Source organism: Tachysurus vachellii, chromosome 24 (genome assembly GCF_030014155.1).
Source record: "Tachysurus vachellii isolate PV-2020 chromosome 24, HZAU_Pvac_v1, whole genome shotgun sequence".
Lineage (NCBI taxonomy): Eukaryota > Metazoa > Chordata > Actinopteri > Siluriformes > Bagridae > Tachysurus > Tachysurus vachellii.
In genome coordinates, this window is record NC_083483.1 from 15,833,815 (window position 1) to 15,846,314 (window position 12,500).

The 12,500-nt window shown below is 38.9% G+C and overlaps 2 protein-coding genes across 2 annotated transcripts in view; both read right to left on the reverse strand.

Annotated features, from left to right (window-relative positions):
- The window catches only part of dennd1c (DENN domain containing 1C), a 13,829-nt gene extending 8,576 nt beyond the window's left edge, over window positions 1–5,253 (reverse strand). The window contains exons 1-9 of the mRNA XM_060860486.1: window positions 4,870–5,253; window positions 3,761–3,825; window positions 2,046–2,089; window positions 1,890–1,939; window positions 1,681–1,800; window positions 1,079–1,148; window positions 911–991; window positions 356–409; window positions 146–256 (exon numbers count right to left, since the gene is read on the reverse strand). Coding sequence (XP_060716469.1) covers window positions 146–256; window positions 356–409; window positions 911–991; window positions 1,079–1,148; window positions 1,681–1,800; window positions 1,890–1,939; window positions 2,046–2,089; window positions 3,761–3,825; window positions 4,870–4,886 — 612 coding nt within the window. The 5' untranslated portion in view covers window positions 4,887–5,253. The remainder of the gene's footprint in view (window positions 1–145; window positions 257–355; window positions 410–910; window positions 992–1,078; window positions 1,149–1,680; window positions 1,801–1,889; window positions 1,940–2,045; window positions 2,090–3,760; window positions 3,826–4,869) is intronic.
- A 309-nt stretch (window positions 5,254–5,562) lies between these two features.
- LOC132839508 (tubulin beta-4B chain-like) lies at window positions 5,563–9,773 on the reverse strand. Its single transcript, XM_060860523.1, has 4 exons — window positions 9,582–9,773; window positions 7,565–7,673; window positions 7,149–7,259; window positions 5,563–6,926 (listed from the first exon to the last, which is right to left on the reverse strand). The coding sequence occupies exons 1-4, from the start codon at window positions 9,636–9,638 to the stop codon at window positions 5,869–5,871; spliced, it is 1,335 nt and encodes a 444-aa protein (XP_060716506.1). The 5' UTR covers window positions 9,639–9,773; the 3' UTR covers window positions 5,563–5,868.
- Window positions 9,774–12,500: the final 2,727 nt, after the last annotated feature.

Sequence of the window (12,500 nt, forward strand, 5' to 3'; positions counted from 1 at the left end):
ATGTACAATCACAGGACCTGAAGGAAGTACAGGAAACTGTGAATCGACAACAGTTTCACATCAGTTGTCCGTGCTCACAATGACAGCTCAATCAACACCAGATGAAACCCTGAGCTTTCTCTCTACTGCACACGGTCTTCCTCACCGTGCTGAGTTTACTGCAGCAGATGAGGATACGTCTCTCAAAAAGCATGCTAGCGTAGAGCTGCAGCAGGTTCCCCACGTCTACGGCCACGATTAGCTCTGTAAGGTTCCTCTAAATAAACACACACACACATACACACATTTGAGTACAGACACAATGAGAACAACAATATAGTGAATGATAACAGACACACGTCCAGTACAAACTCACACTCTCTGGAACAGAAGGTAAAGTCTTTGGATCCGGAGCGACAAAGTACGGCATCTGAAACAAACAAACAAACAAACAAACAAACAAAAACATAAAGAATTTCACAAATCTAAAAATTGTGACAAAGTTTAAAATGTGAATTTCTCAAAAGCCTAGTCAATTAATAATATAATAGTATAACATCTCTAAAGGTAGACATATAATTCAATTCAATTCAATTTTATTTAGTTTTATTTTATCTGTATAGTGCTATTAAGAACAGAAATAGAAACATTTAAAAGTCCAAAATGAAATTTAACTTCATCCTATAAATGAGCAAGCTTGAAGAAAAACTCCCTGAGAGGATATGAGGAAGAAACCTGGAGAGGAACCTCATCCTCATCTGGGTGACACCAGACAGTGGGATTATAAATAATGTCCTTTGTTTCTGTTTCTAGTCACATGGGTTTGTGACTAGAACACTGAAATTGTTCATATGAATAATCATAAAAACTCCACTATTTCGTGACATTGTGGTTCTCATTGAGTATTGATCAGATCTTAAAGAGAACTTACCAGATGCAGAGAGTTTAAGCTGTTAGCCAGTGGCACAGGGTGTTTGTAAAGAGCTGCCAGTAACTCTCTCATCTCATTCGTCTGTCCAAATGTAAAACGACAAACTGTTATAAGGGATTTCTTTTTGTTTAAAAGGGAAACACTAAAATGAGGAAATGCAGTGTTTACCTGGCCTTTTGTCACATAGTCTGCCAGGTTATTTAAGAGTTTATAAAAGGCTTCGAACCAAGGCAGATAGCTGTGTGATATAAAGAATGACAGAATTATCCTTATTATTGTCCTTATTATGATAAATGATCTGGATCTGCACATAGGTATGAGAGACAGGTTACAAACCTACTCACAAAAAAACTCACAAAAAGATGTCAGAAAATACAGACAGTGGAAAAGGGAGTTTCAGTGAATGGCTGAGAATCAGATTCATCATATATCTGATTGTCATTATCTTCTATTCCTTTTTTTTTAAATGAAATGTTCCATGCTCTCTCTCCCAATCCGGTTGCCAAGACCACATATATTCACTAGCATGAATTATGATGATTAAACCAGCCTCGAATCCCCACCAGGCATGAATCTTCCTTTTCCACCTTCAGCCTTCTTCTAAAACTAGCAGTCACTAGCAGTGACCATCAACCCTCATCAACTCTCATCATCAGTGTCTACAGGACGTCATGAATGTCTGCTGTACAGCCTGTGAGGGTGAAGGTGAGGCTACGTGTAGGATCATTAATCTGTGCTCTTCAGGTTATGTAGAGTTGAAGGATAAAGACCTGAGGATGCAGAGGCAGGTCTGGGAGCTGGAGGTGAGTCTGCAGAAGCCAAATCTCTGACATCCCTCAAGGTCAGTCAAGGCAAATGTAAAGTGCTGCACAGCTACTCCATCCCTCGCCCTAGAAACCAGTCAGTCAAGTAGTTTCATTAATATTCAAACATGACACGAATAAACCATTAAATAAATGAAGAGACACAATAACGTTACCTCTCTATGTCATACGGGAAGCAAAATCGAGGAAGGGTTTGCAAACACTCCTAGAAAGACAAACGAAACTTAAATAAAGGGAATATTTGAATCCTCCTGATGTTTGTTATTTTAACACAGTACAGTATACAACAAGGTTTTCTTTTTGGCACTGACCTCATCAGTGAAGTCCTCTGGGAACTGAAACAGCAGCCCAGGATCTGAACATTGAGACACATGTTGGTGTTATTGTCTATATCTACAGCTAGTTCTAGATAAATCAGGGTCAGCGCTAGCATACTGAAGCTCATACACCACACAGAACATGTAGAAACACCGGGCTGGACTCAGAGTCAACCGGGTCGTGGGCTCAGAGTCAACCGGGTCCTTTAAGGTGATTTTTTCAGTGCGCTGTTGAGATTATTAATATATATACTGTATATATATCTTTTTTAAATCCATAGTTTTATTTCTATTGATTTTTTTAAGTAGCTTCTTGTTCGCCAACTTCTTTAAACACAAGCTTTAAACATGAAAAAAAATCAGGGATAGAAAATGTGGATGAAACAAAAGGAAATAGTTTTATTTTATTTTTTGTTAACCATCAAGTGCAACATGATTTGAAAAATTGAAATAAAGATATATAACATAATATCAACTGCTAAGACATTGACACAACGAACACATTCATTATTCAGCAGTTCAGAAAATAGTACTCATTTTCATGCAGAATTTTCTTGCATTTTTTTGTTGTGTTTCTGTCATTTATGAAGCCATAAGATACTAAATGTTTATGACATCATAGTTTTGTTTGTTTTGTGTGGGACGTTTATCGACTTTGTGTTAATGTCTATTTTTAATCATGTGTTTTACTTCCTGGATATCCGTGTGCACGGTTTCAGTATTAATGCTGCACACTAAGCACTTAAGCTCTGATCACATCGATCCTAGTCCATGTGTTACACAGCACAAAGTATTAGCACCCTTCTGCTCTAATAATTGAAATAAAGCATCACTGAGCAGAGGATGATTGGAGACCCTACAGCTGTGGTGTTGTTGAGGCACTTTAACACAAACCCCAAACGTGTTGATCACCTTGTAGGTGAAGTTGTTAGAGGCAGTTAGAGGACGTTAGAGGTAGTTAGAGGTAGTAAGAGGTAGTTAGAGGAAGTTAGTTCTAAACTTTTTTCATCAGTGTGTGTTTCATCATCCTCTAACCTCTAACCTTCATCAGGGTCAGTATTATAGATTTAATAATAATAATATTAACAATGAACATTTGCAATTTACACACACACACACACACACACACACACACACATCACTGTTCTCAGTTTAGCGCATATATTAGGCTCATTTCTGTAGTAAGTAGAGGATGTGGTTAACTGAACTCACTGAGTCACACAAACACCTTCTTCCTGTACAATTAAAACTGCTCATGTAGACTCTTTAAAGCAACCTGTAAGAGTAAAAATCTACTGCAGAATCACATGTTAATTTACATTTACAGCATTTAGTAAAAGCCCTTAGACAGAACTAACACCTGTCAATAAAAACAATACATAATAGTAGTGTTTTTATTTATTGTGGCATCAAACATCTCTCTCTCTCTCTCTCTCTCTCTCTCTCTCTCTCTTGTTCTGTTTTTTTTTTTTTTTCTTTTCATTTTGTATTATTCCCTCTTTACTTTGATGACATTTAAAGTGACCACAGGCTTCAGCTAATCTTAGCAGGCTAGCTCATCCTGTTGTTTCCATGACAACAACCCTGTTGGTCTTGTGGCTTTCTGGTTAAATCACATGACAGGAAGAAGAGACATTTTCTCAGCACACAGTATCAGCCTGCACAAAAAAAAAAGAAAAGAGAAGAGAAAAAACAGCCTATCCGCTCACCTTTGTCTCTGGCGATGGGGCATGAAGCTTGAAAGAACCAGTAAAACGTCCTTTCTGGATTTTCCCTGAAACCCACAAAATCAGTAGACAAACAGGCAACGTAAATATTGTCGTATCTTACAGAAACTCTCCAATAATTCGAGTAGAGGAACTGATAAACTCACTGAATATGAAAGAATCTGTGATGTAAAAGAAACAGCTTATAATAATATAATCGTGTAAAATTTAGTGCTACATCATTTTGTAATAGTTCAGTAAGTATAAGAGTGAGTGCAATATCACAAGATCATCCAAGTGTAATTTTACACTGACTCAAACCCAGAAAGGACAAAAGGTTGTTATGGTGACTTAAATAAAATTTAAATACATGAATAAAATAAAAGATTTCTGATGATACTGAGACAGAAACAAATGCTCAGGTTTGAGCAATTCATTCTGCATTTATTTAAAAATCTGGTCAGAAATTTTTTAAAGCTGCAGCAAATGATATGATTGATTCACATGTTGCACTGCTTTAGTAACAGTCAGAGATAAAAATTCAGAATGTTTTGTTCCACAACGTTACACGGATAAAGTAAATGGATAGAAGTTGTAGTGTAAGTGCAATAAACATCACAGGATGTGCTTTTATAGCGAGGTGTGGATAATTTTCCTACAACAGCACATCCTGTTATATTTGATCTTTGATGTTAATGAAGTCTGCAACGATCTGAAGTTGCATGAAGGTTGATATTAATAATAGACCATCATTACATCTTCGAGTAATACCAGAAGTTCTGTGTGATTTTACCCTCACACCTTTGTCCTGGCCAATTAACAATAAAAAGCAGTGTTAAAAAGCAGAATAAACTCTGTAGATGGAGACACAGGTTTAAGTGTGTAAGTCTACATGTTGTAAGCTCACACTGACAGAGGAAGTGTGTCCAGGAAATGGACTGTTCAAGAAGCCACTAACATAATTAAGTAAAAAAGCAGTTATACAGTGTGTATCAATAATGACTTGTGGGTTAAAGTTAAAGTAAATGCGACTGGGATGTATTGTGGCCTGAAATCTCAGAGAGCTGCAGATCAGATAAAAGAGGAATCAGAGAAGCAGAAATCAGACTTACTTTATTCTGGATCCCATGGTGTAGCTTCAGAATGAAGTCCATAAGTGATTAGTGGAGTTTCTGTGATGACGGTATCATTTTGGACAGGATATATATATGTAGCTTTTCAACCACACACAGACGTACACACACACACACCAACACGCTCACATAATCTGTATCAGGCTGGCAGAATCACTTCCTGATCTGTGTGGAGAATCTCGGGTGTGATGCTCGTGTTGTCAATATGACGTCTGCTACTGATTCCTTCTCTTCACGTATCCATCCTTTCCTTCGTTCTCAGCATCATGCACTTATTATGTGAGTTTACCAGCTGTGTATACATGTGTGTATTCATAAACCTCCCTCTTGCATACAACACTATGTGAGTCTGCGCAGAGAGGAAATCAAGATCAGGACTTCCTCTTTTGCAGCTGCTATTTCTTTTTTGAGCCGTCTGTCTCTTTTCTTCCTTCTGGGTGAACTTCGCAGTTGCTGATTTATCCATTTGTTTTGCTATCTAGGATCTTCTCAGATTTCTCAGTTCTTTCATCTTGTATAACAAATAACATTTATATGAATTTTGTTTTATTCTCTGCAGCACCCTCTGGTGTTTAAACACTAAAGCAAGAGGCACTGTGTTTAAAAAAATAAAACCACAAACCAACCAAAATAATTAAACAAACAAACAAACAAAAAACATCACAACTTACACTCGTTTAACCACATTTTTATTGAGTTACAGCGGAAGATAAGGTTGCTTTACATTTGAAAACAAGTAGGTTTTCTAGACTGCGAGTTGTGTCCACAACAGGAAAACAACAGACTGAGTTGAACTAACTAAGATACCTTCAAGAGAGCACTGGGAAAAAGTGAGAATGCATTGATGAGAGTTTTTGTCTTGAACAGATACACCTTCACAAAACACCTGATGGAGTAAATGACGGGAATGTGGGACGAGAAGCAAGAAAACACAAAGGAAGCAACCATAAAAAGATGCGATGAAGGAGCGAGAGCGATTTAGGCAGCCTCTTCTTCACCCTCCTCCTCGAACTCTCCCTCTTCAGCTGTAGCATCCTGGTACTGCTGGTACTCGGAAACCAGGTCGTTCATGTTGCTCTCAGCTTCAGTAAACTCCATCTCATCCATTCCTTCTCCTGTATACCAGTGGAGAAAGGCCTTTCTCCTGAACATGGCCGTGAACTGCTCAGAGATGCGCTTGAACAGCTCCTGGATGGCTGTGCTGTTGCCGATGAAGGTGGCGGCCATCTTGAGTCCACGAGGTGGGATGTCACACACGGCCGTCTTGACGTTGTTGGGGATCCATTCTACAAAGTAGCTGCTGTTCTTGTTTTGGATGTTGAGCATCTGCTCGTCGACCTCCTTCATGGACATGCGGCCACGGAAAATGGCAGCGACTGTGAGGTAACGGCCGTGACGTGGATCGCAGGCAGCCATCATGTTCTTAGCATCGAACATCTGCTGAGTCAGCTCAGGAACGGAAAGTGCACGGTACTGCTGGCTGCCCCTGCTGGTCAAGGGTGCAAAACCAGGCATGAAGAAGTGAAGACGTGGAAATGGCACCATGTTGACTGCCAGCTTGCGCAAATCTGCATTCAGCTGCCCGGGGAAGCGAAGGCAAGTCGTGACACCGCTCATGGTGGCTGAGACCAGATGGTTCAGATCGCCGTAAGTGGGCGTGGTCAGCTTGAGCGTACGGAAGCAGATGTCATACAGAGCCTCGTTGTCAATGCAGTAGGTCTCATCAGTGTTCTCCACCAGCTGGTGCACAGACAGCGTGGCATTGTATGGCTCCACCACTGTATCAGACACTTTTGGAGAAGGCACCACACTGAAGGTGTTCATGATGCGGTCGGGATATTCTTCACGAATCTTGCTGATTAGCAGCGTACCCATGCCTGAGCCAGTGCCACCTCCCAGAGAGTGGGTGAGCTGGAAACCCTGCAGGCAGTCGCAACTCTCAGCCTCCTTACGTACCACATCCAGGACAGAGTCCACTAACTCAGCTCCCTCTGTGTAGTGGCCTTTGGCCCAGTTATTCCCAGCACCACTCTGGCCTGTAGAAAAGAAGAGAAAAACTATTACTGTTCTATAATTAACATCCCAAAAAATTGCTATGAAAATTTTTGTACATGTGCTGCCATCTAGTGGTATGTTTTATATTGACCTCCATTTAATATTAAATGTTTTTTTTTGTGTGTATTTTTTAAAATACCGCAATCAAATCAAGCAATTAATTAAGTATAATATGTATTAAAATTACATGTATTTCACCCTACCAAAGACAAAGTTGTCGGGTCTAAAGATCTGTCCGAAAGGTCCAGATCGAACCGAGTCCATGGTTCCTGGTTCCAGATCCACCAAGATGGCTCGAGGAACATATTTGCCTCCTGAAAAGGTGGAGAATTAAACAAAACATTAAAATCACACACTTACCAGGTGGGTCTGTGTTTAATACATTCGACTCTTTGTACCCTGCTTTGTCCAGGTCTTTGATATGAAGTTATGATATGTTGTGCATATGTGTCTTTGTGTGTGTACTGTTTCATGGCAATCGTATGGTGCTATAAGATAGTAACAAAAATGAAATAAAGAATCATATGTCATTATCTCAGTATTATCTGTTAACACAAACAACGTAAAGCTCATGAGATCTTTCTCTGACTGTGCTACTAAGTGGTGCAGAGATATTGACCTGAAGCTTCATTGTAGTAGACACTGATGCGGTCCAGCTGCAGGTCGCTGTCTCCGTGGTAGGTACCAGTGGGATCAATGCCGTGCTCATCGCTGATCACCTCCCAAAACTGCAGAAACAGAAGGATAGAGATCACACTGTGTTATAACAGTCAGAACATTTTAACAGGCATAAATATTTACTGTGTGCCAATTACGCTGTTCCCCCTCCAAGAACTGTATATATCCAGAGTGAGCTCAAAAAATCACTCTGGATCCCTTAAATCCAAGTCATCCGCGTTTTGAACGTTTACCATCTGGCCGGCGTGTCCCAAATACCAGCACAACGAGAACAGTTTCTTCCCCCAGACAATCTACCTGATGAACAGTTAAATGTTCCCCATTACACAATAATAATGTGCAATAACCTTACATTTATTTGTTATCACCTCCATCCTATTACATCCCTGCATCTCATTCTATTCTATAATACTCTATTCTATCATCTATAGCAATACTGTACATACGTTTTATTTATTTTTTGTCTATTTGTATTTACATATGCATATATTTTTTTTATTCTCATCTTATTTGTATGGTTTGTGTGTTGTTGTTGTCTCTGTGTGTATGTGAAGCGTATGACAATAAAACAAATTCCTTGTAAGCTCTTTCTGAAATGGTTTATTATTAGTAAAATCATTTAAAAAAACACAAAGAAAACAAAGTATGCCAAGTTAACACTAATAGAATTGTGATATCAGTGTGAGATAACAGGGCTAGAAAAATAACTTTTGATATAGATTTGCAGCCACTTGTTTTATCTGGTTTTTTATCTGGTATTATGGAGATTAATATTATAAATCTAAATATAATTATTAAATATTTTAAAAATAAATAAATAAATAAATAAATAAATAAATAAATAAATAAATAAATAAATGTAGACACGCTGTAAAGCAGATCTGTACGATCTTTATCGTTAATTGCACAATTATCAGCCGATTCTGACACAACTCTGAATATGCAAATCAGTATGTAAATATGCAAATCAGTAAAGGGTTTTATTGTTGTGCTGCACAATGAATCATCCTGAAGCGCTCGCGTGCCCGCGCGCACGCGCACCAGATCAATGTTTGTTTACAGCTTTTACAATCTGACATTTACATTTATACAGAATATTTTTGTCTCCAGTCTGCATTTAGACCCAAAGCGTAATGTTTATTGTATTTATTTATTTAATTCACCAATCACATCCTGCTGTTTGTGTCTTCATCCCTGCACCCAGGACCACACCCCTGTACACACACAAGGACAAATCCCACAGAATTAACCCCAAAATGTCTGCTGCAGCAAGTCTTTAGACTAATGTAAAGATTAAGCTTTAGAAGAATTAAGATGTGAGAGAAACTGGTTTAATTGTGCAGTTTAGTGTTCTGAAGGTCACATCCAGCCTGAGCCTCAGACACAAAGGAGATGAAACCTCACTCCATCAGCGCCATTATATCCCTGACAGCAGGACACCAAATCACCATTTATAACGAGATCAATTCATAAACTTTATAAATCAGCTGCTTTTAAATCATTTATTGTTTCCTTTTAAATTACTAATATTTTTTTTCTCTCTGTCTGCATAATTACACCGTCTATATTATTATTATTATTATTATTATTATTATTATTATTATTATTATTATTATAACACCAAATAACAGCTGACGAGATGCAGTTGCTGCAGTTTTTACATGTCGTTCCTCTTTATGATGATTATATGATGGTTATTTGATGATTATTTGATTATTACATGATATTTGATTATTATTTGATGTTTATATGATTATTATATGATGATGATGATTATATGATGATGACTATATGATGATTATATGATGATTATATGATGATGACTATATGATGTTTATATGATTATTATATGATGATGATTATATGATGACTATATGATGATGATTATATGATGACTATATGATGATGATTATATGATGACTGTATGATGATGACTATATGATGATTATTTCTCTCACCTTGGCTCCGATCTGGTTGCCGCATTGTCCGGCCTGTAGATGAACGATCTCGCGCATGTTGCACCGGTTAGTGATGTCGATGTAAAAAAACAGGAATAAATAATAACCGAAATAAAACCTCACAGCGTTTTATTCTCCCAGCAGCAGCACCGGCTCCAGCAAAGTGCACGCACCCGAGACTGCGCGCTCCCTCTCGACCCCGCCCATGGATCGTGACCGCGCCCCGCGCGCTCCCGACGGTGTCGCAGCGTGACGTCGCGTCCGAGACAGTCTGTTTTTACTGATACACAGCGTTAATATCCGAATTAGCACAAAGGCCCACTGTACAAAACCCACAAACACATGCAGATAGAATAGTTAGAAGTTACACATGAAGCTGACAAATCCAGATTGCTTTGTAATTTGTTTAGGAAACGTTTCTGTCATTTAAAAACTTTACTAAAACATCCCAACACATTCCCTCACAGTAAATACATTTTATTTAGTGATGTTTAGTCATAAACAAAAGGTGATTAGGAGTATTGGACATGACAGACTCATAAACTGAGGGATCCTGGAATTGTTCAGCATCATCCTCATTCACACACAGAGAAAACCACTGGAGCTGCGAGCATCACTAATTCACAATGACATTGTGACTGCTGTTAGAGACGTTTCCCAGATAATCAGCAGGAGTTTTTCATGAGTGTCTGTAACTTAGCCAACAGTTTTACAGCCTGTTCACTGACAACACCTGCTCAGAACAAGTAGTCTAGGGCCAGTGGTTCTCAAACTGGGGGCCCTGAGATGGTGCCAGGGGGCCCCGGTTCACTGACAACACCTGCTCAGAACAAGCAGCCTTGGTTTTAATGCTTCCACATTATAATGCTGAAGCCCAGAGGGTATATTCGATGGTCGGTTAAAAACAAAACCTCAACACGGAACAGCTTGTCTCTGGACAGGACATTGTCCTCAATCATGACCCTAAAAATGTCTGGGCTTGTGCTGAACTGTTTTATATGGGAGCAACGTTACAAATGATAAAGGAGTCCAAAAAGGCAACAAACACTTACAATAAACACCACCAGTCATAATCTGTCTCTCTCTCCTTCTCTCGCCCTCTCTCCCACTCTCTCTCTCTCTCTCTCTCTCTGTCTCTCTCTCCTTCTCTCTTCCTCTCTTCCTCTCTCCCACGCTCTCTCTCTCTCCCTCTCTCCCACTCTCTCTCTCTCTCTCTCTCTCTCTCTCTCTCTCTCTCTCTCTCTCTCTCTCTCTCCTTCTCTCTCCCTCACACACACACACACACACACACACACAAATTAATAAATGGAAATTGAATAAATACTTTGTATTTGGTTAAATTGAGTTCAGTAATTATTACCAAACACAACAACACCCCCATTGTTGTGTTTGGGTGTGGGGTTGGAGATGTCACTCCTGCCTGTCTTCAAAACGTGAGAGCCCTGGGAAATTAAGTGATGACACAAGCTAATTTTTTAAATAACAGTTTACTGTTGCCTGAATGGCCTTAATGATCAACAAAACAGCTCAGAAAGGTTAGCCAGTCTGTTGCCTGCTGTTTACCAACCTAGCTAACAAATGGTAGTTTGTTTGTCTGGACTAAAACCTCTAACATCTTTTCCTGACATCAATACAGTTGTGTAAATTATAGGACTATAATAAATGTTACATATGAATTAATAAGACTGGAAGAAGAAGAAGAAGAAGAAGAAGAAGAAGAAGAAGAAGAAGAAGAAGAAGAAAAGCTAAAACAATAGGTTGCTTATGTGCTTTTGGTACTTGAACTTAATAACAACAACAACAATAAAAACTAATTTTAATTAATAAATATAAATTAATTAATCAATAATAATAATAATAATAATAATAATAATAATAATAATAATAATAATAATAATAATAATAATAATAATAACAACAACATGTGGCCATGCTACAGAGCTGGCAGCCAGAAGAGGGCAGCAGTGGCACACAATACGAAGGTCCGTCACACTTCCATGTAGTATACCTTGTTTAACCTGAATCCTCTTGGCTGATTAAGCTGGATTGCTTGAAGAATACTTAATGCCAGTCTTTTATCACACCTTGGCAGGAATGACTGGTATCAGGGTGTATCAGGGTGTAAAAGAAACTGAAGAGAAAGATTAATTAAGAAAGCTACAAGACAGAATTGAAAAGAAGTGAGAACTAACATCCTAGATCCTAAAAGTCCCGAAGAAGACTTTATTGTGTCACATATACATTACAGAAGAGTGAAATTCTTTCTTCACATATTCAAACTTTGGGTCAGAGCACAGAGTCAGCTATGATACATCACCACCGGAGCAGAGAGTGTTAAGGGCCTTGCTCAAGGGCCCAACAGTTGCTCTTGAGCCACCACTTCACCTAGTGAAATGACTTACTGTAAGAATTCTTGACTCTTGACTTATTTGTCCAGCACGTCCCACATACCACTTGATCAGACTGACAATGTAGGGAATGTGAAGGCAACGTCAACACCTTGAACATCTTTTTTATTTCATTAAACCGTTCCTGAACCATTTTTTGCAGTGTGTCAGGGAGCTTTATCCTGCTAAAACAGGACACTGATATTAAGGAGTAAGGTTGTCATGAAGGGGTGCACTTAGTCTGTAACACTGTTTGTAACATTTTAAGGTAACGTCCTCCTAAACAGCTGTACCCACCACTTTCCCGCAGAACATTTCCATGCAGCACTTTGTACCAGTCAATGTGTAAACTCTGTGTAAACTCTAGTGACTGTTGTGTGTGTGATGAGACCCTCTGGTCCGTCTGTCCAGGGTCAAAGTCACTGAGATCAGATTCACAGTTTGGATGTTTGATTTGAACCTTACATGAAACTTTTAAGGGGGGGCACGGTGGCTTAGTGGTTAGCACGTTCGCCTCACACCTCCAGGGTTG

Bases quoted from the DNA above. Each gene is read 5' to 3' on its own strand.
- LOC132839508 (XM_060860523.1), bottom strand. From the start codon at position 9,638: ATGCGCGAGATCGTTCATCTACAGGCCGGACAATGCGGCAACCAGATC. The intron at 7,674-9,581 runs GTGAGAGAAATA...CTGTTTCTGCAG, and splicing joins GCAACCAGATCGGAGCCAAG to TTTTGGGAGGTGATCAGCGA. The intron at 6,927-7,148 runs GTAGGGTGAAAT...TCTTTTCTACAG, and splicing joins ACCCGACAACTTTGTCTTTG to GCCAGAGTGGTGCTGGGAAT.